Source organism: Medicago truncatula, chromosome 8 (genome assembly GCF_003473485.1).
Source record: "Medicago truncatula cultivar Jemalong A17 chromosome 8, MtrunA17r5.0-ANR, whole genome shotgun sequence".
Classification (NCBI taxonomy): domain Eukaryota; kingdom Viridiplantae; phylum Streptophyta; class Magnoliopsida; order Fabales; family Fabaceae; genus Medicago; species Medicago truncatula.
In genome coordinates this window covers 48,159,453-48,185,168 of record NC_053049.1, presented here as the reverse complement: position 1 = coordinate 48,185,168, position 25,716 = coordinate 48,159,453, and the positions used below count along the sequence as shown (strand labels likewise).

The following is a 25,716-nucleotide window of genomic DNA, read 5'->3' as shown; positions in this document are numbered from 1 at the left end:
ATTCTATGATATGTTAGGATAGTTTAGGTTAGAATTGACTTTTATTGAATTGTTAGGTTTAGGTTTAGATGAATCGTTGTAGAATTGTTAGAATTTTTTAGGTTTAGGTGTAGATTTTGATGATAGTTTAAGTTTAGGTTTAGTTTTTGATTTTATGATTTTATGGCATTGTTGTTTAGTTAGGTTTTGATCGCCATTTGTTTTTAATGTAGATATGTCTCAGAATCAGAATCAGGGTAACGTTCAGGGTAAGGAGAAGAACAAAGAAAAATCGCCTATGACGTGGCACAGAATTGTTTGCGATGGTTTCGAAAAAAAAAAGAAGGGTTCGAAAGTGCCGGTGTACAATCACTCGAGGTTGAGAAGGAGCGGGAGGACATGCTATTTTGGTCCTCAATCAAAAGAGGGTGCCGTAGGGACTGTAGCGGGAAACCCGATTGACTTGTGTGACGAGGATGAATGAATGAATGCCTAATTATTTTCGAATTTTTTATGTTTTATTTTTGTGTTCCGCACATTTTGTTTGACATTATGGTACTTAGAATAAAATTGCATTTGAAATAGTTTCGATTAAAGTCGCGTTTTTAATAATTGAGTATTCGAATAAAAACTAATTAAATCTAACGTGAATCCAACTAATTAAAATTGCGTAATGAATAAATAAATTCGAAAAGTGAATAAATAAGATAATTATTGTTCCATTCAAAATAAAATATATGTTATCACATTACATTGCATTACACATTACATTACATTCCGGAATGTACCTTTCAACTGCAACAATCATCTTACCACTGAATGGGGCAAATTCAAACTTGCTAACCAGCAGGACTCCAGTATTCGATCAGCATCTTGAACGCTGGTATTCAAGTGTCAAAAGAATGAGGTGCATTCCTTGACACTTGAATACCAGCGTTCAAGACGCTTATCGAATGCTGGAGTTCTGCTGATTAACAAGTTTGAATTGCCCAATCCAGAGTAAGACAATTGTTGCAGTTGAAATGTGCATTCCAACTGCCACAATTGTCTTACCTTTGAATGAGATAAATTCAAACCTGTCAAACAACAAGACTCAAGCATTTCGCTCGACATTCATGTTTTCCTTTGAAAAGAATAAATTTTTGTTAGGCTTGCTTTAGATGATGGTATTCAAGTGCCAACGAAATGAGGTTCATTCCTTGACACTTAAGGGGCAAAAAACATCAATTACTCGTGTGCCACAGCCTTATGCAATGTGGGAACAGCAATTCTCTTATTCTAAATCACATTCATCGGATTTCCAGTAAATTTGGGACTGAACCTATCGAAAGATTTTTTCTTTTCATGTTAAAACAGCCTATTGAAGCATGAAGCTTCTAGTTCCAAGGTCATTCTCGTTTTTTTTTTTTTTTTCCTTCTATAAAGTTGTGTTAAGTTTTCATGAAATGTCATTCCATGAAGAAATATCATTCCATTAAAAAAACATATAGAAGAAAAAAATACATATAGATGAAAAAAAAACATTTCGATGGACTACAACTCAGAGTACAACAGAAATTTATTTGAGATGGCCTGTAGATGAAGAAATGAAAGACATTCTTTGCAACAAAACGCTAGTTCCAGCCTTTTATATCTTTAGCTGATGGAAAATCCATGTTTCTTTTTTTTTTTTTGACAAGGTAAAATCCATCTTCCTCCAAGGCATAGCAAGGAAGTTAAACCACGGGAAAGAAAATGAACGAATTATGAAAAGAGTAACCAAAGTAAAGCCAGCAAAAGTGGAGACATTATATTAAGAGTGCATATATATATATAATATCAGAACTCAGCAGTTTCAAATTATTTATCACATCAAAATTTAGTTAAGTAATACAAATTCCACTCAAGTGCCTATATATAGGGGCCGAAAACAACCAACAGTACAGGTAGGCTACTCAAAATTAACATTGGATGAAGATTTAACAATAAGAAATGACTTGGTTTCGGAAGTAATGTATTTATGTGATGACTGTGGGAGCAGATCGACCGGTGAACTCTTCCATCTTTGAAAGTTTCAATGCAGCCTCCACCTGTAATTAAGACATATTTCAACTGGTCAAGATGTCTGCAAGCTTGGCAATGAAATTTATATTTAAACTAAGCATCTTACAAGAGGAGCAAGTGCTTCATGTGAAAGTCTCCCGATCTTTGATGGATTCTTCTCATATTGCTCAATGTATAGTCTAATAGTTGCACCTTCTGATCCAGTTCCAGAGAGGCGGAAAATCTAGGGCAGTAAAGTGAAGGTAAGAAAAGAAAAGAGTTAACAGATCTTGTGAAAAAATGAGTAAGGAGGAAAAGGTGGGCATAAAAGTGAATGCATCCATGAAAACAAAAAAACCACATTAAATCCATAGCACATGGAAAAGATGAACTGAAATCAACAATTATTTGCAAAACAAAATGCATTTACAAATCTTAAAGTCCACCTGCATTTTCTATCCCAATAAGCTAGTAACAAATAATCGATGAACTTTTCATCAAAAAAGTAATAATAATCAGTAAACTTACCAATCGGGATCCATCCTCAAACAAATATCGGATGCCCTGATGTGATGAAATGGAACCATCCACAGGATCATTGTATTCAAATTCATCGCCGTGGACAACATTTGAAACATCTGAACTTGCCCCCTTAACAATCCTATATAGACAGTAAATAAAATCCATTAGAAATTTGTGATGAAGCCTTAAATTCAACCGTTCCATTTGATTCTTCAGACCACATACAGGTTTGTCGTACCAAGTCAATCAATAATTAGTTTTGGAATTACTCTTGAATAATCACAAACTGTATTTTCAAACTGGCCCTACAATGAAAATTAGACCATGACCATCATGAAAGAGCAGCTGATGTGGCTACCTAGGCACTGAGGCAAGACAAAAAAGAGGAGGCACCAGAGGCAATCAGAAGAAGGATAGCATATTCAAAGTGGCAGCAAAGAAAGATAAAAAAGACTTCCGGAGTTGTGTGTACAAGACATCGCCAATGGTGCCCATTCAGGAAGTGCTTGATACCTAGGTTCCATCGATATGAATAATGAGTTTTATGTTTCATTTTAAGTCATGACTCCTGGAGAAGTCTGCCCGGAAGTTGGCAAGGATTTTGTTCAATGATAGCTCAATTTTTTGGTTAATGGGTCATCCGTTCTTTTTGTGATTTCTATTTGTAAATCTCTTATTTAACGCCTTCAATAAAAAAGTTACAAGTTAGTATAGCTCAGCTCTCACTGGAAGAGTATTTTTGAAGTTTAGTAAGTACCATAAGTATAAGAAAGCACTGCTAAATATCCATGGGGGTCATTATTCAGAAGTAGAAGTCAGTTTCTATTTTATAAACATCAACGGCTTAGAGCATGTCACGTCTTAGTCAGACTTGAAAAGCTTTTACTTCATCACGAGAAAAACATACTGTAGGCTATCTCGAAGTTTAAATAATGTTGAGTATTAATATTAACATACCCATTGGCTTCTGAAAGTGAGGACTGCAGTTTGACTAAATGTGCCATCAATTCCTTTGCTGCACCTGCATCCACATTCTTTAAGGGGGGCGGGAATAGATTAGGTTAACTGATATTCAGAAGGAATTGTACTGAAGTAGAATAACTGTAATTGAATCATACTTCGTAGTCATATCGAGTATAATAGTGGCGCCCATACTTAGCCCAATGCTGGCGAACTATGTCTTCAACTGTTACAAGCTTGTCTTCAATATTATCTTTATTTTTATATGCAAGTATAGATAGCCAGGCCAAAACTGCCCAGATTCCATCCTTCTCACGAATGTGATCCGAACCTATCCACAAACACAACAACAATCACAAATAATAAGAGGTTTGAGTACGGTTAAAGGATGTAGATTGCTCCTCCTAATGTAGTAGCCAACACTTACCTGTCCCAAAACTTTCTTCACCGCAAACTGAACACAATCCAGCATCCATTAAATTACCAAAGAACTTCCAACCTGTGGGGACCTGATTTTGAATAATAAGTTAAATAACTGTCTAAAAACAACTGTGATCACTTTCACATAAAAACAAATGTGATCACTTTCACACTTCAAGACATTAGAAACAGAATACCTCAAAAAATTTCAAATTCAGATGTTTGGCTACAACATCCAGGGCAGCGGAGGTTGGCATGCTCCTACAAAACATTTACAGCTAAAGTTGTAATATAATGGTAAAAATAGTGCCATGAGGTCAAGTTCTAAAAGATCAAAAGGCTAGGAATAAGCTCAAGAATCAATAGCAGATAAAGAACTCTGGGAGAGTGGGGCAATATATACAAACACTTGTACTGCATCTTTGTATTAAATTCAATTGAGTTTCTTCCTATTATTTTAGAGGTCAATGAGTTGGATCCAAATTTGGTTTATGATAGAACACCATGGCGTCATTTGATCCATGTAGCTGACCCCACTTAGTGGGATAAGGCTTGGTTGTTGTTGTTGTTGTTGTTGAGTTTCTTCCTATTTCATTGTCCTACTAGAAATGCACATGATTAGCCCTTTTGCAGCAACTATCTAGATCATTACAAGACAGTTGACTATTATCAAACATATACAAGTATAAGCCTTCCACTAATGCATTTGTATGACCGCATGTGTTGTTATATGCTTGCAAACACACACACACACACACACACTTCAAAGTGTGTGCGCGCGTTTTGTGTGTGTGACAAAGAGAAAGAGAGAGAGACGGAGAGAGAAGCTAAAAACTTGTAAATAAGATGAAAACCTGGCAACTCCCTTTAAGCCAGCAGAAAAGTATGGTATTGCTTCAACAGCATTTGCAGCGATAATGGCCACAGAATCCGAAGGAGTGACAAAAAACCTAATAAACAAGAGATAAGTGTAAATCAAAAACAAATAGTAGAAAAGATTTAAACTTATCACAAGTTAAGGGCTCCATTACCTTTTACCAAGTATCATGTTGCGATCTGCATCACCATCAGCAGCAGCACCAAACTCCGGGGGCTCACCTTCTGATTCTGATTTTCCCAACCCCATACGAGCAACCAATTCTTTTGCATATGTCAAATTGGGGTCTGGGTGTCCCCCACCAAAGTCTTCCTGTATCCAAGAAGTCATCCACAAATCAAAAAGTAGTCATTGCTATATAATTCAGAGTCAGACTACTTAAATAAAGCTTATTATTGGAATAATCCATAAGAGAATAGAACCTTTGGTACACAGTTCAGCAAAGAGCTTTCTTGTGCTCCAAGTTCATCCACAAAAATACGCTTTGCATAAGCTCCAGCAACTCCATGTAACCCATCAAAACTTCAATAAAGTAACAGAAACTTATCATCATTAAGTTGTGAGATGAAGTGAAGAGCAAAAATAATATTCTATATCACAACTTAAAACAGCATTCATAAAAGATACCAGAATGTGAATTTAGGAGATGACAGCAGTTTCCTGATAGATCCAAAGTCAAAAATTGACCTGCAAAATTTCAACAAAGGGTAGGAGAAGTGAGTCTGTAGGAACACAGGTAGATAGAGTGTTTGACAATCTTATGAAAATCAAAATTCACTTTCAAGAACAACTGTTTCAAAAGTGACTCCAAACTGAATACTCTAAATGGAAAAGGCAAGAAAATTTATTAAAACAAACTTTCGCAGCCGAATTTAAGAATATTTTATTCTTTAAGCATTCTCCAATTGTGCAGGTCAAGTGGTATTGTAGCATGACATGGTTAATTCCATTTCCAGAAAGCTCTTTCATAAAATGAAAAGTGCAAGACAGTGTGAATAGTATAACTGTAAAATATCTCACTTCATCAACTTTATATAATCGCTTGCTGAATCAAAAACCTCAACGTCAAATGGTCCTTCAGGCCCTGTAAAGTTTGTGACACCTACTGTGGTGATATCCACCTGGGAAAATAAATTAATGTTTGGGACAAGGTTTAGGTAGATGAATCACATAACAACATAATTAGATAAATAAAGATAAGGGAAAATATGTAGCCAGGTCGTGAGCAGTACATTTGGCAGATCTGGAGCAATCAAGTACTCCTTGATTGTTGTTGTGTATTCATATATTTTGTTGGTAATTCCCTCTGGTGCAGGTCCACCATTTTCCATGTTATATTTAATCCCAAAATCCTGCATAATGGAAACCAATCGACATTAACAATCATTTAGAGTTGGTTTTCAATGCAACAAGATCTGACTATAATACCATACAGAAAATTTGCATCTGAATCAAGTCATTGAATCTATTTATTTAACCTAGCCTAACATCCAACTACTCAACACATACCTTTGAAAATATTCATCTTATTAAGTTACATTATGTGAAGTAAAGTGGAGCCATAACGCAAAGATTGAAGTTGCAGCAGTATGACTAAGAGATCATGGGTTTGAGTCACGGATTAAGCCTCTCTTCCAAATGAAAAGTAAGACTACTTGCATTAGATCCATAGTGGGTCCAATTGTTTCCTAAACCCATCATAGCTGGAGATTTATAAAACTAGATATACCTTTCTTAACTTCATGTTATGTCTAATTGATATCCAGAATAAATTGCTATCTCCTATGTTCAATTTCAGGATCGTTTTCAATTATCCAAAACTGAAATGTGACTCACCACAGCAAAAAGCTTATCTGCCTTTTTGTTTTTTGTTTTGGGGGAGGGACTAAATACTGCTTTTGTGACCAAATACAAGATTTCAACGTCAGACCAAATCAAGCTAGGCACTGAAGACTTCACTTTCTCAGCATATCTTCCTATTTAGTCTTAACATTCCAATCAGATCATAATCATACTAAACAAACTGTTATCATCTAAGACCCACTAACTACCGTTAGGCCTTTTGAAAGTTTATGGGGAATTTGAAGAGTAAACCGGTATTATAACTTTTCATTTCATCATCCAAGCTAGATATGAAGGAAGAATACATATGTTTCATCATAAACTCCATGATCCAAGTAAACTACATCCAAGAAATGTAGGTCAATCTCAAATATTTAGGTGGCTAACCTAAATGTCAGGCATATCGGTTCAAACCTCAGAAATAGAATGTGTGAGAGTCACAAATGAAATCATTATACCAGATATCATCATAATCACTGATAAAATGTATTCCTCCTAATATGATTAAGAATAAAACATAGCAGTACTCACCTCATTAGGACCGCCAGGGTTGTGACTTGCTGTCAGTATAAATGCTCCTGTTGCCTTGGATCCCTGTAAATAACATTTGTTTAATCCGCTATTTTTCTCTAATTCAGGAGAAAAAATGTTACCTTCGCTTGTAAGGCTAAAAATCATGAACTACCTAGGATAAAAAAAAAAAAACTATGCAAAGAGAGAAGGAAGAATAAAGGGAAGTAAATTACAGAAGACACTACTTACATCAACCCCAACTCTTTCACGTATAACAGCAGATACTGCAGGAGTTGAAAGCAACCCATTTAGACCAACCCAAATACGTCTAACTCCATTTGCTGCAGCCATTTTAGTTATAACCTACAGATTCATGAAAATCATAAATGATATACAATTTAATATTATATTGCTTTAAGAAGACAAGCATATGATGTACAACAAGATACATATATCCCCAAATACAAGAAAATCATTATTGAGGATGAGGAGATGCATAACTCAGTAGTGTAGTAAGCTAAGAAACAATAAATAACCTTTACTCTGTACTTTTTAGTTTAACTGAAAGTGATAGTCATTTTCATAACTGTAATCATATATTTTATACAAAAGACCACAAGATGTGCAATTAAATTAGTCAACATGCTTGCCTAGTTAATGTGTTGGAAAGTACTAATCAATTTAAACCCAAGAAGCTCAATTTAAAAGCAATGCAAATGTGAAGTTTTGCATAGAGACGGTATCAATTCACTAGCACTGAATAGCACAATTGATAAATCAGTTTCTAATGATGCAAAGAAGTCCAGGCAAAAACGGTGTATATGTTAAAAGTACCTGAATTGCTTGCTCCGAGTAATAACGACCATCACCAGATACAACTAGTGTTGCACCTACAGATACGGAAAGTACAGTTCTCAAAATCCACATTGCAGTATAATTGAAACACAAAAAGGAAACATTTCAAAAACAAAAACATATAAAGATTTGGATTTATATGGACACGGACCTCTAACTTTTTCTTCAGTTAGTGCATTGAATGATGCCTGAACAAAGTTTTCAAGGTAATGAGTTTGCACAAAGACTTTCACCTGAAAAGATCCACCCAATCCATTATTAGACACAACAACTAATAATCAACGAAAGAGAAGGAACAATCGCGTCCATACAAAACCGATCTCGCAACACATAAGAAATTCAGATAATTGATAATTAATCGTAAATAAAAATGTGGATCAGTAATTGCACAAAATGAATATGAAATTTGATTTGAACATGCAGACACTGAATATATTATCTAGCGTAGTTCTACATTCTGATCTAATCACAGTTGATGATAAAAACTAAAAAAATCAGATGCAGGGATCGAGAAATATAAATTAAATTACAATGTGATTGGAGATAATGATTAAGCAATATAGTTTATGAAATTTGATGCGAACATGCAAAGTCTACACAGAATATCCAGCTTAATTGTGATCTAATCAAAATTAATAGAAAACGTAAAAATCAGATTGAAAACAACATGATCGAGAACAGATCGGATTGATAAGATCTGATTTCAAATACGATCCAGTAATATAATACAATCATAAGAAGAAGAAAAAAAACAAATCGAATGATAATAATGAAAGTGAAAATGAATTGAAGAAAGAATGGAATGGAGATAAAAGAGTGAAGAAGAAGAAGAAGACCTTTTTGCGGAGACCAGAGGTTCCAGGCTTCTGTCCATCGAAAGGAGTAGTTTCAATACGGGAGACATTGAAGAGCACCATGGTTGATTGATTACCTGATTGAAGAAAAACGAAATCTAAAAGTTTCAGAGAGAGAGAAGAGGATGAAGATGAAGATGAAGATGCGAGAGAGGTGGTAGTTATTAATATTAATAGGAATGAAGAAAAGATAGAGAAATGAAAGGAAGAAAGGAGAGAAGGACGAGTGTGCCTTACGAGTGAGTGAGTGAGTGAGAGGTTCCGTAAGAAAAATGATTTGAGATTGTGTTTGTGCGACGGGGAATTTAAAGGCACTTGTCTTCACTAGTTTCGGAATTTTGTGTTAGAATCCGGTATCGCTTTATTTATTTTTTAAACCACGGATTGTAATAAGATAATCAATATTCAAAACACGGACAATACAAGGAAGGTTCAACGTGAAAATAAAGAATGATGGTTCTCGTGAACTTATTATAATAGAGAAATGTTAACAAGTGTTTAAGGATATTTTTTAAAGATTTTAAATAGTAAGTTTTTATAGAAATTTGTGCATTCAATGCATTGGAAATTGAAGTATTGAACTTTTTCAATGAATAGTTTCTTAATTATGAATCCTTAAAGAGTGTCCTTAGGGCACTCGTTAACAAAACCCTATATAATATGCATAGTTCGAATCTCAAACACCTCATTTATTCGTCTTTAATATTTATTTTTCTAATTGTTAGATTACTTGACAAAAAAATTGGGAATCAGAGCTTCATCTTTTAAGATGTGTGTTTGGCCACCTTTCAACATGGAAACAAACATAGTGTAAATTGGGTTGGTTTAATTAAAGTTAATTTTGTAAAAAAAAAAAATCAAAGTTAATTTGATTTTAAAATTTTTGCTTAATTATTTTCAATGTATTTTATGAGAAAAATCTAATGTACTACACCCTATTTCCAACACTTTTTCTAATATATTTTTTTTTATTTGATGAAATTTGTAACATTTCTGATGACTTTAAGCTTTGTCGACTGACTTCACAAACCAACAAAGTCTTTCCAACAAGTTTTATCCTCGTTGCATGCTTTTCGAGAAGCTTCCCAAAAGGTCACTCATTCAAAGACTACTTCAAGTCAAGCACGCTTAACAATGAAGTTCTTGTGGAATGTGTTACTGAAAAGAAGATTTTTCAGTCTCATACCTGCATAGCCTCAGGAAATGCAACCCTATTTCCAGCTTCATACCTACACAACCTCATGATCCCTCTCATTCTGATGTGATTCGGTTTGCCTATAAGCTGCCAGGAACCGCACATTGTCATGCCTTATGCCCCGACAACCACTTCTCGTCCTCGTCAGCCTCGGGCGTTACAAAATTCACATGGATTTCATCATTTTATGTGCATTCATTTTTAAAGTGTATCCATATCAATTTCAATCAACAAATAAAGAGCGTTGAAAAGAATTTGTTTATAACACTCTACATTTTTTATTTATTTATTTTTTATTAAATAGTCTATTTGTTAGAATTTCACTATTTTAAAGTGAATAAGTGAAAAATTCGTGGATCAAATCCCAACTTATACAAAATGCAATGTCATTGTTAAGTGAGCTATGTATTAAAGAGAGATACTCCTTATTTTATTATTGTAGATATTTTATAAAAATATATTACTAAATATCTTATAATTTATTTGAGTTTATGAACGTCGTACAACTTATTCATTGTTTTTTTTTGGCAAAATATTAGTTTTTGTCCTTTTAGTTTGACAAAATTTTCAAGTTAGTCCTTTAAGTTTTGAAAGTTTCAATTATGTCCTTTTAGTTTGACAGAATTCCTAAGTTAGTCTTTAAAGTTTCAAAAATTTCAAATAAGTCATTTTAGTTGATAAACTATTTCACCATTACCCATGATGTCAATCTCCGTTTAACTTATGCTGATGTAACTGTTAAGTAGTTGACTTGGATCAAAATGCTACCTTTTAAAAGCTTCAGGGTGTCAAAACGCTACGTTTAATGATCATTTATATTGTTAGAAAGGCAGCTATTTACAGATATTGTTAGAAAGGCAGTTATTTACAGCAACAAATGTCTTTCTAGCACTATTAAACGACATTTATAGTGCTAGAATGACTATTTGTCACCATTAAATGTAACATTTTGACACCTTGGAGCTTTTAAAAGGCAACGTTTTGATACAACTCAACAACCTAAAAGTTACATCATCATCAGTTAATTATTAACTAACAGCAGGGATAACAGTGAAATAGTTTATCAACTAAAATGACCTATTTAAAACTTTTGAAACTTAAAAGCTAATTTGTAAATTCTGTTAAACTAAAAGGACCAAAATGATATTTGACCTTTTTTTTTTTTTGGCCAACTTACCCATAGATTTTTTCTTCGAGAGAACAACTTACTTCATAGATGATTATGCATAAATATAATTTTTAAAATATTATGTTAGGCATATAATATAAACATGTTTTGGTATATGATTAGGCATATTAACCACTTAGGTTGGTCTAGTTTATTAACTTGGAATCTTGAAGTGTACTCCTCCTCAAAATTTTATGTTCAATTCTCTCTAGTGTCTATTTAAGAGGGTTAGTGTAGCTTCTTAAAAAAAAAAAAAAAAGATGATTAGGCATATAAGATGAGAATGATGAGTGGAGCTAATCAAAACATGACATCGAACAAATTTATTTTCTAAAAAGAGTCACATCCATCGATTTATTTTGCCAAAATTATCTACGAATCTATCTAATCTAAAATTAGTTATTACTTTATTTGCTTTTTTAATGATAAAATCATAAAATTATTTATTTACTTTACAACTGTGAGATGAGCGAGTATAGATCTCTTACCAATATTTTTGCTTCTCTCTCAAGCGAAAAGAATCTTGATTGCATGCATTACATCCGTTCATTTTGGTAATATTCCAATCTCAAAAAGGTTTATTCCATTTTATAGTGATGTACCAAACCACATGTCAATAAGAAGAGGGAACCGGTGGAGCCACACATATAGTGTGCAGCTGCTGCACACCTCAAAATATGAAAATTCAACCAAAAATTCTTATCTATTAATCCTCCATCCCATAATAAATGACACAGTTGACCCTATTACGCATACCAATGCATAATTTTGAGTTTAAATATCTTGAATAATATATTATAAAAAATTATGAAAAATTGATATTTTAAAAATACTCAGCGAGACAAATCTAACGACATCTTATATGATATTATTTATCTTTGTATATTAGTAGAAAAATATGATCAAACTAAGCCAGATCAAAATTGCACATTTTCAAATGGATCATTTATTGCAGGACGGGGGAGTACTACTTTGAATCCTTGAAAATTTGTCAACGAACCCTGCAATTTTTTTTTTTTTTTTTACCAAGAACCCTGCACCTTCTGAATCTCTATCTAACTGCACATATCATTCTGATGTATGAATCTTTTTTTTTTTTTTTTATCTATTATTGTTTGATATTTACAGTGTTTTTTCTAAATAACCTTTTCACCTTTCTCTCAATTTTTCCAGTTTATAAGGTTAAGAATCTCAAATACGATGATAAATGTAATCCTTATTTTGTAAGTTGGTTTTGTAACGTTGAATTATGTTGAAGTGAGAGGACCATATATATAAATGATATTCGGTAGTTTAGAGATGTCAACATAGTTTAAATGACGCAGTTTAAATGTTAAAGTTGTAATATGATATTTTTGCACTTTAACTTTTGCTTTAAAAGAAATAAGAGAGAGAATCATAAGAATCGAGTTGAGTTGAACTTGATTCAACTACGTTCAACTTGATAAAAACTAAATCAACTCATAACTCAATTTGAATTTATCATGATTTTTCTTAAAATCGACTTAATTTGTGCTCTTGAATTCAAACAATTTGATTAAACTCATACTTAAAAATCAAATGAACCAAATGATAAACAATTTAAAGGAACACGTGCATTCTTTCAATTTTAAGCTCAATTCTCAATAACTAAATAAATAATAAAAAGATCATATATATGATTTACGGTATATTCGAAGATCAATTTTCTTTGAAAAAATAAATTCTTTTTTTCATTTTAAAGAATGGTTAATAAGTTTTTACCCCTGCCATTTAAGGGTCTTTTGGTATATCCCATGTAAAAAAAAATTGGAGATTCCCTTATAAAATGTAGATTCTTTGGTTTACACCCCAGACCATTTGATTGGATAAATTAGCTTACGTGGCATGCTGATGTGTTATTTTATTTAATTTTGTTTTTTTTTTATTTCCACATCAGAAACAAAATTATTTTTTTTACAAAAAATAATACTAAATATGTGAAATACCTAAAATACCCCTAATGCTAAATTAAAAATCCCAATTTCTTCTTCTATTCTTCTTCCTAGCGAGCCGCTTCTTCTCTTCTTCCCTTTTCAAACTCTCAACAACAACATAAATTTTTCAAACTCTCACCAGCTCAGAGAAATCCATAAATAAGATTCAACACACCATCAACACTAACAACATAAATTCAACACAAGTCCAAAAATAATAATCAAACAGTGACCTTTTCTTTCTTTCCTTACACAAATCCAGAACTGATACAGAAGAAAATAAGACTCCCACACTACTAACATAAACACACCTACATGAGGAGAAAAGTGTGACAGCAGCTGGCACAAAAATCAGAAGCTAAAACACAAACAACACCACTGCATGCGCTACCAAGACACTCCCAGCACCAAAACAACACACAAATCAAACCCAAAAACGCGAAATAGATCGTGAAACATGTCGGAGATGCGAAGCAGATGGTGAAACGAAACCGGCGGCCACCGTAGGCGTAGGAGCGGCGGTGTGATTAGGGTGAAGCCACAACTTGTTCAAATCTGATTTGTGGAAACTGATTTAGAGGGTTTTGTTGTGTGGATCCTTAATTTGGATAAGGGAGAGGGTTATTGAGGATGGAAGAGAAGGATTGGGTTGTTGGTTCATTGGAGAAAGATGAAGAGCGATCTGGAGAAGAAGAAATGAATGGAGAATTGAATTTTTTTTACTTTTTTTTTAATTGATTCGAATGTGTTTTTTTTTTTTTGAAAAAAAAAAAATTACTAATTTATTAAAAAAAAAAAGGCAACTGGGATAATAATTGTTGTTATTTTTTTGATTTGGGTCTCAAGGGAGTAAAGAGATTGAAGGGAGGTGGAGTAAAAGAGTAAGAAAGAAAGAAAAAGCTGGAAAAAGGTTGACAGAAGAAGGAGTTAATGAGGAAGAAGAAGAAGATATGATGTTTTTAATTTTTAATTTTTTTTAAGTAATTGTTAATTAATAAAAAAATGTAGGTACAAAACAATTAAATGGAAAAAAAAAAATAATCCAACTCAATGCGCCACGTCGTTGGTAAATGCACAGTCAGCACGCCACTTAAGCTAATTTATCCAGTCAGGTGACCTTAGGGGGTGAACCAAAAAATCTACATTTTACAAGGGAAAATTTCCAAAAAAAAATATTATAGGGAGGTATACCAAAAAGATCCCCATATAGCAGGAGGTAAAAGCCTAATATACTAAAGACCCCCAAAAGATCAATTTTCTTTGAAAAAAAAAAATTCTTTTTTTCATTTCAAAGAATAGAGCATTTACGGGACTCATGCCCTAATATACTAAATGTTTTTACAACCGTTTATTCAAATGAATTTACGGGACTAAATTTCACATTTCTTGTTACTCTTATTTTGGATAGACTAAGCTTAACTCAGTTGGTATGAACAATGCATAATATATACAAGATTCGGTGTTTAAACCTCGGCCATCACCAAGAAACAAATGCGATTTTGCACCTTAAATTTTCACAATTATTTTGGTTATACCAAAAGTTGATTTTGATTTTTCTCTAAACAATTGAGTTGTAAATATAGTTATTAACTCTAAATAATGTTGGTCTCAAGTTAGAACTCTATTTTTTTTGTCAGTTAAAAATGTAATCTATTAATTAACTCTCAAATGAAATAAAAAATAAATATTATTTGGACAAGGGCGCATATCAGTATGATTTTGAGATATAATAATAATTTTAAGCATGTGGTTAATGATTTTATTTAAAGTGGTTGTGTATGAAAGAGCTGTTATTTTTAAAATGTCGCCTCTCAAACATGACACGTCGTTGTTTTCTTTTAAAATAATTATAAAAAAATAAATTAATTAATCATTTCTCTCTCTCCACCACCACTAGTTCGTGATCTTCCATCACCACTCACCACCAACACCATTCATGGTGGAAAAACAACGACGTGTCATGTTTGAATTTGTTGTTTGTAAGGATGATAGGTTAGGTTCGTCCCTACACATGAATTTCTCTTTGAGTTATTCTTCTATTATGTTAAAGTGTTCTATTAGGTCACACAAAGTATTCATGTTAGACAAAAATATGTTAATTACTACCATCACATCATAAATGAACAAGTAACGTTGCAAAAGAAAAAGATCTAAAATGAAGTACCGAAATTAAGTTACGTTGTTAGACAAAGGACCATTTTTTAAAATATGGAACGAAAACATACTATTTTTTTTTAAAATAGGGGACCAAAATTGTCTTTATTAAAACATTCAATTTAATCAACATATATATTTTGTTGCATAAATTAAATTTCTCTTCTTTTTTTTTTTGTTAAGATTTAATTTAACTTCATACTTTGCCATAAGAGGAAGAACTTAGCGAAAAATCAAAAAGAAAATGAGACGATATAAGGCCAGAATTAAATCAACCGTAGGCACATCAACAGGAACAGAGGCAGAAGCAGTTACTGAGATTAACTGAAAACATACATATACTCATATACATGATGTGTATGTAACCATGTATCTGCAGTGAAATATGAAAAGTTCAAGCAAAATATTTATACCTTGGTGTCTTGAAAAAACACAACCAACTCTTACATCATTTCCATTAGTTAGCTAGAGAAGCTTTCCAATGATTTTGATGAAGTAGAAAATTCTGGTATTGATCTTGGAGGAGAAAACATTACAGGTTTTGGTGGCATTTCCAAAGAATCCATGCTACCATCCAACATATCAATCACTTTACTTATTGTAGGTCTATGAGTAGGAATTGTTTGAATGCACCACAAACCAACCATAGTCAATTTCTTAGCTATCTCATTTTCCTCATTAGACATTACCCCATCATCAAGTTCCAAATCATTTCCCTTCTCAAGCTTCTTATAGATCACCAAATGCGGAAAATATAACTCGCTCGAACGACTAGCTTCAACAATGTTAACGTTCTTCCGCCCACCAACCATTTCTAGCAACATCATTCCGTAACTATAGACATCAGACTTATGTGAAACGCCCCCGAAACTTTTGTTGAAAACTTCAGGAGCAACATACCCAACAGTCCCTCTAGCGTTTGACATTGAAATAATGCTCTCATTGCTTGTGCTTAGTTTAGCAAGTCCAAAATCAGATATCTTGGGACGGTAAGTTTCGTCCAAAAGAATGTTATGTGGTTTAATGTCGAAATGAAAAATCCTAGTGTTGCACCCTTTATGCAAGTACTCTAGTCCTCGAGCTATCCCTATTGCAATCTGGTGTAAATTCTCCCAACTCAATGAAGGACTAGTCTTAGTTTTTTCCGCTTTTTCGGATTCTTTGTTGTGATTTTGAATGAACTTTTCAAGTGAACCATTGGACATAAACTCATAGATGAGAGCTTTTTTGGTTCCATCAAGACAAAATCCTAAAAGAGTGACAACATTAACATGAGATGTTTTGCATATGGTTGCCACTTCATTTATGAAATCTTCTCCACACCCTTTTGACTCACTCAATACTTTTACAGCCACAGAACCACCATTGAGCAATTTTCCTTTGTATACAGAACCATAACCACCTTCTCCTAGTTTAACTTTGAAGGATTCAGTCATTTTCTTTATATCAGAGTAACTGTATCTTTTTATATTCAGAGGACCTTGACTTTCAAGGAAGTCTTCTATATGCTGATTGTTCCTTGTTATTTTGCTGAATTGTGTTTTTATAACCTTCCATATCTTAGCTTTATTTCGGCATATTATGACAGCAATAAGAGGTAGTAACATTCCAGTACCTACGAAACCTATCAAAATCCAATGTATATTTGATTATTTTTAGAATGCATTAAATACTATCTTATATATACTCTTAGGAGCAAATTGGCTTATATTTGTCTATAAGAACACAATACTAATATATTTGAGAGAAATTTGTACCTAGTACCAGCTTCAACACTTTGGTCCTTTTGCTACCTGAAATGAAAAAACTACATCAGTATTGGATTACTAAGGTTAACAACTTTATATTATATTAATTGATTAATTGAATTGATCAATTGCAAGTATGACATTGTCATAGGAAAATGAATATTTGACTTGCATCTAGAACCTAGAGGCAAAAAAGAAATAAAGTGAGTGTGCAAATGTTGGAAAATAGTTTCACTTTATACCAATTTGCATATATACATGTCTACAACACAACAACCGTATGTTTTGTTCAATTTCTATCCATGTGGGGCTGCTACGAAATTACGCAGGAAAATAATGATAATAAGTCAACATCTACGGAAAAAGGTGTCAATTATAGTCAAGTAATGTGTGCTACTATTTGTGCTAGTGTCCAATTTTACATGACTTGTTTTTCAAACTGTCTTTTAAAATGAAAAGTAGCAGTAATGTTTATTATTCCTGATATTTGATGTTTAGTTTACCTATATATTACGCAATTATGCGCAGCTTCACATCCTTTTAAAGAAGAAAAATAGAAGGATTGTTAGGTGGAACGTCTCAATTGAAGCATCCAAGTTAACATATGATGTTAAAAAAATCAAAAATGGATGATGTGTCATAATTTAATTGGTTTCACTGCAACCAATATCCACTGCTTTAGGTCATATAGTCCTGTCTCATGACACACATGGTGCATTAATTTATTTCCTTGAGTTTAAACACTATCTATTGAGGTCAATGTGAACAGGACTAGATCTCTAAATTATTATTTTGACGTTGCTTCAAGTATGATCACATTTTTATTAGTTTACAAGCACATCACATTTGCCTGAACCAGAAGAGCTTGCACTTGTTAGGACACTTTAGATTAGATCCACTACGTGTTAGATTAATTTACATTTTTTCCTCTCATACTTTTTTACACACATTTTTATAGAAAGTTAGACATGTAAGAAAGACAAACGCAGTTAATTTTTTTACGACAAAATCAATATTTTAAAAACTACAATTATAAATATGAATGACACAGCATAATTATTCTTACTCCTTTAAACTCTTAGTAGAAAATACACTATGCAACATCGAATTCATACATAATATTTCTGTTTTCAAAGGCGATGGTATATATGATCTATATCATATTATACCCGATACAGTACTGATGTTGAAAATAGTATTAAATTGGTTTTCTAAAAAATGTTTTCAATGAATAGACAATTTAATTAAGTGCTTATAACATGAATATTTATCATATAAAAATAATTAAATCAAATCAATTATTTTCAGATAAGGTCTGAATTATTTTCGTAAGCATTTATAGAGAACTTATGAAAATAAGCTGAACAATTTATGGACATAAGTAATTTGCATAAGTTCTTCCATACAAATATGTATGTTAATAGATAAGTTCTCCCAATTAGTAAAATTGTAGAATGAGCTAAAAATGAATGTACGACCAATAAAACAAGTTTATGTATGAAAAATTAGAGAAGAAAAGAAAGAGAGCATACTTTTGCGAGCAGAACAATTTGCAGCATGAGTTCCACCAGGACAATAACAAGAAAACTGAGAAGAATCATTCTGATTGGTACCACATGTTCCTCCAGATTCCCTACACACTTCACACTCTGAGGACCACCCTGCACCTTCATCATACTTCACATCAAATCCTTCTTGCACTACCTCAACTCCACTCTCAGAAACACCATCCATAGAAACTTGCACTTGAACACTAGCCCCACAGTTCTGAAGGTTTGAGAATTGGTTTTGTAACTGAGTTTCATTCTTCACCACGTAGAAAACATGTTTATTGCTACCATTATTTTCACACGTAAAACTGTTTATGTTTTTTCCAATAATTGAACTATTTTCAATGGGACAATTATAGAATACAGTGAGATTCTGAACATTTGGAAGAAAAGTAAATGGACTTCCATTCAAAGAAGTGTTGGTGAAATTTGAAGAACAAATATCATTGATAAGATTTGTTCTAACAATTTTCATGGTAGAAGCTGTTTGGTTAATGTTTAGTACATTGAACTTTTGTGAACCAATTTGAACAGAAGTATTTTGGTTATGCATGCAAGTGAGTTTGAACTCATTTTTGCCACAAATATTTGGTCGGTTCTTTCCCCAAAAAGGAAATGATACATTTGTGTTTGTTCCACATGTGAAATATGATTCGTTGCAAGTAGAAAAAGTGTCATTTTTTTGAGAGTTGGATAGTGGCAAAATTGTTGAGAAGGAAATAATGGTGAATAATATAATGAAAAGGGTTCTCATGGTTGCGTGGTAGAGCTTGGATGTGATTAATATGAAGAAGAAGCATATACAAGGTGTATGTATTTAAGGACAGAAGATTCAAATGTGGAAAATACAAAATAAAGCGTGGAGAATTTGTTGTGACTATAGTCTAATCTATATTATTATTATAATTGTGCACTGTGACTGTATTGGTGTGCTAGTTATGAAAGGCTGGATATTAGTATATATTTGATTAAATGATAAAGACTTGTAAGTGGAAAACAGAAGAAAATGTTGACTTATTATTTAGATGGCAGGGCAAACTCAATGATTTTAGTTGAGAAAAAGGATATGTGCCACTATCCTCTGCGAAGAGGGTGGGAAACTGCCTAGTACTTGTTTGGTTTAGACTTACTCACTATGCAACAAAAAGTGCTTATTTTATGTTTGATGTTTCAACCGCTGAACTTTCAATTTGGCTTTGTTCATAGTTGATTTTAAATCAATTAGTGCGTACTTTGTATTACGATGAGTCATAAAGTTACACTTATTGATGGTGGCACTGCTCCAAACTTCCACACAAACAGGCCCTTAAATTAGATTAAATAATCACTTTTTCATTTTGTTTATACTTTAGAACTTCTAGAAGAGAAGCAGCTAATATATGATTCCTGAAATGCACTTATGTATTGTATTTGTTGGCAACGGCACTGCTCCAATAGTCCAATTAATTTGTTGGCTGGCATGTAGTATAAAAATCACCTCTATCTATCATATTTTTGGCATGGAAGCCAAAAAATTCAATTTCTGAGCATGAAGATCCACAATACTTGGAACAAGCATGAGCTGTATAACTTGATTAATAATAAAGCTTTTTATTTACAGGTAGGATAGCTTACGCGGCAAAGTGATTTTGAAATACTACATGGAGTAAAAAACCTAGCACAACAAACCCTAAGTGTGAAAAATTAATTTAATAATTTCTTTTATAATATGTATTATCAGACACATAAAGATAAGTATATAAATTATATATTCAAGTAGTATAATTTATTGTTTCTTTATAAAAAAGTTGTTTGAGCTCTAGTGGCAAGGAACTCCTTCCAAGGATGTAACCGGGAAATATCGGGTTCGATTTCCAGGGGGAACAACGCTTGGCCAGTGTAGTGTGCATGCCTCTGCGCACGAGCCGGATTAGTCGCCCATAATTTATTGATTCTTTATGAACACATAAAGCTAATTGTTTATAGAAAGGGAATGCACTCAATTGTAGTTGTTAAACCTTTAGAAATTAAATCACGAACTTGTTCATATTACTTTAGATAGTATACTACAATTTCAATAGGTTTTGATTCACACATAGTATTACTTTAGAACTAGCTAATATTTTGCTGAATGGAAACATGTGAAGGTTGCTCCCTTTATCTAGGATGTTATTTTTTTTCTCATGAAACTGGCCAAACAAGTTTTTGTATGTCCTTATGGAATCATAGTGATGATTAATTTTTTGCTAGAATTGACTGCATATCTCTCTCTGTAAAATAAAACGTAAAACCCCTGTGAAATTTGTTATTGACTATAGGGGATTAATTCATTCAACCGCTTACCTTTTTACATTAGGCTATTGGCAGGAAAACACAAGTTATTACAATCAATAAAATAAACATGCAAGGACCTTCTAACTTTACGGCAAGAAGTCGGGAATGTCACCAGAACCTCGAATTTTTCACTTATTCTGCTTATAAAAGATTTGCAATATTTGATCCTTGTTAATTGCTTTTTGATCAAATTGTAATTCATCGAAATTATGATAAACATACTAACACTGGCCTGGTAGAGGCAGGTTTGCATTTTTTTGTGCAGAAGAGGAACAAACAATGCCCATGTTTCACACAACCTTATAATGGGCCTAGAAAATAACTATGCCTAGTCTAACTAGAAACAGAGATTAAAGTGAGAGCCCAACATAAGTCAAAAGACACTGCATTTTTTGAGCCAGCACTTGACACTAGGACAAAAATTACTCTTCACCCTTTTAAAATTGTCCATTCCCCCCTTAATTATGATCGGCGTGAGTTAACTCACGCGGGCATTTTTTAACGTGAGTTAACACACTGTAGGCAATTGAATGAGCGGAAAAAAAGAAAAAAAAAGAAGGGAGAAGAGCAATTTCCGACTAAAACTCTAAAGCACTATTTATACTCCAACTGCTAATTCCACCTTGAAGCTCCATCAATGAGGTCTTATATCACCACCGTCTGATTGTGAATCTGGGAAGCTGTAAGGCATGCCATTCATGAATGGTGATGTGGGAAATGATGACCAATCGGTGCAACCTATTTGTGCATTATTATTGTTTGCTACATAGTTGCCATTCTCTAGAGATTTATCACCAAAATAGTTGTTTTGATCATATGTTATAACTGGTTCTTGATGATTATTGTTTGGAAATTGCTCCATGGTTTCACCTGTATATAGAGAAGAGATATTCAATAAATAAATTAATTCATAATAATTGAATTTATTATCTCACTCTGAATTTCATTTTTCAATTGGAAATTTACTTTTGGTTAAATAATTTTGCATAGTCACATAGAAGTAATAACTTATTATTGATTATTTGAACATACCTTGAGTTAACAAAGCAACGTTGTCATTCAAAACTTCATCAATTTCCTCCAACTCATTCCATCTAGCATATGCTTCTCTCACATAGTTTTGTATGTAGCTCTGCAAATTAAATGAACAATATAGGTTAAAAATCAATGGGTAGTAGTAATTAAAGAGATTGAACAAGGTGAGTTTTAGTATAAATAAATAAATGTACCTTGTCCATGTTGCAAATGTCTCGGTTGGGAATGGTTTGGCCATTGATGTTAGCTCTAACCATTTGGCATATTGCATTCAAATGGATGGTAAATTGGGGCCCACGGTAAACATAGAGTTTGTTTCCCATTACACAAGTCTTTGCATGTTTAATTGTCACATCCCACATTTTCTCTGACATACCAATGCCTAAAATCTGATTGCAAAACCATACAATTGAGAGAATGTTATTTATTACATTCTTAAATTTGGCAACGTATATTTATTCATTCATATAGATTAAGATGGATGGATATGTACCTTTCTGAGCCTAAGAGGGTCAACTACAGACAACTTGAGAAACTCTTGAACTGTTGTAATCCCTTCTAAGGTCAACTTTTTGTGGAAAGCTCCATCTTTACCAATCTTCTCTAAGCGCCAAACTTCATCCTTTAGACTTGGTGGATGATGTTTCTTGTACACTTCATTTGTACGAAAAATATTATTGTTAGGAAACAAATATTGTAGAGAACAACTATTATATATAAGACTAAAAAGGTTGACCCTATATCATCCTTTATTTTAGTTATATCCCAACAACCTTAAAATAAACTAAACGTAGTTATTAACAACACATCATTTCTTAATTAAAGCTGCAGCTACCACCAAAGCATATATACCAGGTAGCTAGTTTAATTAGCTTCAATGTGATGCATTTAAATGAAGAGGATCATTTTCTATGCAATCATTTGACCAAGAAAGAAATCATAGAAAAATAAAGTTATTATACATATTCTAATCAATAAATTAGAATATCTTGAAAGTGCATTTTCAGTGTGAATTAGTATTACACCAATATCCTATCACAGTTCATCATATTGGCTTATAAGTCTTGTAAAAAATTACCCTAACATATTGGATTCTCATTGGATATGATATGAAAGTATATTGAATTGATTGATAAAATATAAAAGAAAGAGAAAGAAAACTGACATTCTCCACGGTGATCCTTAACAACAAAAGCTTCTGTCATGCCTTCAAGAATTCGGACACTTTGATTAGTCCCAGGAGCAATTCTAACAGCAACTCTAAACTTTCTACTACGTATCCAACTTGAATTATCAGTGAACTCAATATCACCAATTGGTGCAATTCCATCCCTCATAGTAAGATTTAATTCTCCTGTAAGCAATGGCCTTTTCCCAGTTCTCTCTTTCACAATACTGTTATTAAATTCCTCACTAGTCCATGATGATTCCTTTTTACTAGGAGGAAAATCTCCATCAAGAACTACAATTTCTATCTTGATTGGGTGTGATAGACTTGTAGGGACTACTTGGTCATTGCTTCGGTCAACAAGAATCACACTGATTGAGTTTCCATCCATGTCTAGTATTTTGCTACCGGTGAATATTGGAAGTGAAAGTTTATTTTTGAACATGAATTGCAAACTTAATGGTTCTTCCATTCCTTCAAGTCTCAATGAAGGTGACTTTGTTATTGATCGTACTGGTGGATAACATTGTCTCATTGCTCGTTCAACCTCTTCATTCACCTGATCATATTAAAGACATGTTTGTTACAACTTTTATTTGTTTGTTAGGAGATAAATTTAGTCAAGGTATGGTTGACATTAATTTCATTTCGAAATTATGGTTACTTACCACTCTTCTAAGTAAAGGTTCCAAGCCAGAGAAAAGGTTTTGCATGTTTTTCACCATAACAACTTCTCCTATCACCCTGCCACATGAGAATTGAGAGTAATTAATGTATAGTAGAGGATATATATTATGCAACATTTAATAATCAAGCTATATATAAAGTTGGAACATAAAAAAATGTTTTTTTTAAGCAAAGAGTAGTTTTCTAAAATGAATGAATTGAAAGAATATGATAGAATGAATGAATATTGGGTTGGGTAGTAATTGGTTTGAGAAACAAAAACATACGAAGCAAAAGAAGGTATTGTTGTAGTTCTTATCCGTTTGTCATTTGGTTTGTCTTTGTCTTGATTAGAATCATCGAAAAACCGTTTTGCAGCCATTTTGGTAAAGAATTTAGAACCAGCTTGCTTTGATGTTATTGTTGGTTTAAGAAAAGGTTGCAGTGAGTAGCTATAGGTGGATGAATGAAAGGCATAATGAGACGATTTGAGTTTTTATATGGGAAAAGAAGAAGCTTCTAGGAATATTGGAGGAAATAGCCAAGCAAATAGATAGAATTAGACTGATTTTTATTTCATGTACTATATAAGATGTAAAGACTTTGGATATCAACAACCATCCCCAAGTCAACCGAAATCTTTATACGCTAAAAGGTAAGTAGGACCCGGAAATTATTGATTTGAATATACCCTTGATAATGATTCAATTTGGTGCAGTTTAGGAGAAATATTTGATTTGTCACGACCCTAAATAAAAGGTATTTTAAGTATATGCATAAAATTGTTAGATTGTTATTAATGTTTTTTATATCATGATCAAATATAAATATGATTTACTGAGAACGAATGATTACTGATCATAGTTTTTGACTTAGACTTAATTGAATTTTTCTAATAAACATGATTAGGTTAGGAATGAATAATCATTTATTAGTGACATTAGGTTAACGTGTTTAAACCTTCAACGATTATTAGACCACCTAAGGAATTAGGGGTTGTAACCCTAGAAGAGGGTCCTAACTCAAGGGATTGATTAGGACTATTTTGTTAACTATCGTAGAACTAGTTAATCATTCACAAGAATATGTGCATTATATCAATTAGGGGAACATAGATGATTCGAAAGACCTAAACTCATTTCTCTCTTATTCTTAAAACCAATCTTTAATTTCTGTTATTAATTTTATGCAATCAAACCAATCAAATGTCTAGTGGCAAATCAAAAGAACTTTTATACATCCTAACTTACAACGTAATTGAATTATTGAGATTAAAATCAGTCCTTGTGGGAACGATATTTTTACTACTTCGATAGTATTTGGTACACTTGCCAAACATCTATTAAGTTTTTGACGCCGTTGCTGGAGACCACCTAAGAAATTAGAGGCTATAACCCTATATGCATAAAATTACTTATCATTTCATTATTTGTAGAATTCTTAAAAGTGTCTTTACAACACATGTTAGTATAACCCTCAAGTTAAATATTCCATAAATATCGGAATTTTTTTTTACTGGAATAGCAATTGGATTATGGTTTACTTATCTTTTATCTAACTTTAGATTTAGATCATCATATTCCATATTGCTTGACAATTACTTCCTCCTATTTAAAGGAGGCATATGAATTAATAAATGTTGATGTATTTTGTCATTATTTTTTTTTATAATTAAAAGAAGAATTTTTCTATTCACACTCTATATATTTTTAGTTACACCGAGTTTTTTTTTTAAGTTTTTGATAATACCAAAATTTTCTTTTTATATAAATTTTCTTAAAATCTTGATTTCATTCATTGTCACTCTAAAATTCCACTCTCTTTCACCCACCAACGATCAAACAATCTTGATGTTCAATTAATCTCTATGGAAGATTAAGGAGTGAATCAAAACATCTTTCATTCATACTCGATTGCATA

General features: G+C 32.7%; 3 protein-coding genes across 4 annotated transcripts; all 3 read right to left on the bottom strand.

The window, feature by feature from the left end:
• Positions 1-1,784: 1,784 nt before the first annotated feature.
• LOC11413693 (phosphoglucomutase, cytoplasmic) lies at positions 1,785-9,230 on the bottom strand. Of its 2 annotated transcripts, none has more exons than XM_039828827.1 (19): positions 9,077-9,230; positions 8,827-8,921; positions 8,142-8,223; positions 7,970-8,025; positions 7,385-7,498; positions 7,154-7,216; positions 6,013-6,132; positions 5,801-5,901; positions 5,408-5,467; positions 5,203-5,302; positions 4,935-5,092; positions 4,758-4,853; positions 4,101-4,164; positions 3,911-3,992; positions 3,642-3,814; positions 3,481-3,557; positions 2,530-2,662; positions 2,129-2,245; positions 1,785-2,048 (listed from the first exon to the last, which is right to left on the bottom strand). In XM_039828827.1, the coding sequence occupies exons 2-19, from the start codon at positions 8,905-8,907 to the stop codon at positions 1,977-1,979; spliced, it is 1,749 nt and encodes a 582-aa protein (XP_039684761.1). In that variant the 5' UTR covers positions 8,908-8,921; positions 9,077-9,230; the 3' UTR covers positions 1,785-1,976. The 2 variants fall into 2 exon arrangements, with proteins under 2 accessions (XP_039684761.1, XP_024628541.1); XM_024772773.2 differs by having other exon boundaries at positions 9,082-9,224.
• A 6,341-nt stretch (positions 9,231-15,571) lies between these two features.
• On the bottom strand, positions 15,572-19,525 carry LOC11426496 (LEAF RUST 10 DISEASE-RESISTANCE LOCUS RECEPTOR-LIKE PROTEIN KINASE-like 2.4). Its single transcript, XM_003630835.4, has 3 exons — positions 18,597-19,525; positions 17,074-17,109; positions 15,572-16,940 (listed from the first exon to the last, which is right to left on the bottom strand). Exons 1-3 carry the CDS (start codon positions 19,366-19,368, stop codon positions 15,778-15,780), a joined length of 1,971 nt encoding a protein of 656 aa, XP_003630883.1. The 5' UTR covers positions 19,369-19,525; the 3' UTR covers positions 15,572-15,777.
• Positions 19,526-21,035: 1,510 nt separating this feature from the next.
• LOC11426495 (protein SAR DEFICIENT 1) lies at positions 21,036-24,277 on the bottom strand. Its single transcript, XM_003630834.4, has 7 exons — positions 24,084-24,277; positions 23,799-23,874; positions 23,128-23,689; positions 22,456-22,616; positions 22,157-22,351; positions 21,960-22,059; positions 21,036-21,797 (listed from the first exon to the last, which is right to left on the bottom strand). Exons 1-7 carry the CDS (start codon positions 24,176-24,178, stop codon positions 21,562-21,564), a joined length of 1,425 nt encoding a protein of 474 aa, XP_003630882.1. The 5' UTR covers positions 24,179-24,277; the 3' UTR covers positions 21,036-21,561.
• Positions 24,278-25,716: the final 1,439 nt, after the last annotated feature.

Bases quoted from the DNA above. Each gene is read 5' to 3' on its own strand.
- LOC11426496 (XM_003630835.4), bottom strand. From the start codon at position 19,368: ATGAGAACCCTTTTCATTATATTATTCACCATTATTTCCTTCTCAACA. The intron at 17,110-18,596 runs GTATGCTCTCTT...TTTTCATTTCAG, and splicing joins AAATTGTTCTGCTCGCAAAA to GTAGCAAAAGGACCAAAGTG. The intron at 16,941-17,073 runs GTACAAATTTCT...GGATTTTGATAG, and splicing joins AGTGTTGAAGCTGGTACTAG to GTTTCGTAGGTACTGGAATG.
- LOC11426495 (XM_003630834.4), bottom strand. From the start codon at position 24,178: ATGGCTGCAAAACGGTTTTTCGATGATTCTAATCAAGACAAAGACAAA. The intron at 23,690-23,798 runs GTAAGTAACCAT...TAATATGATCAG, and splicing joins AACCTTTACTTAGAAGAGTG to GTGAATGAAGAGGTTGAACG. The intron at 21,798-21,959 runs GTATGTTCAAAT...CTCTATATACAG, and splicing joins CGTTGCTTTGTTAACTCAAG to GTGAAACCATGGAGCAATTT.
- LOC11413693 (XM_039828827.1), bottom strand. From the start codon at position 8,907: ATGGTGCTCTTCAATGTCTCCCGTATTGAAACTACTCCTTTCGATGGA. The intron at 5,093-5,202 runs GTTCTATTCTCT...TCTTGGATACAG, and splicing joins TGCTGAACTGTGTACCAAAG to GAAGACTTTGGTGGGGGACA. The intron at 2,049-2,128 runs GTAAGATGCTTA...TCTTAATTACAG, and splicing joins ATGAAGCACTTGCTCCTCTT to GTGGAGGCTGCATTGAAACT.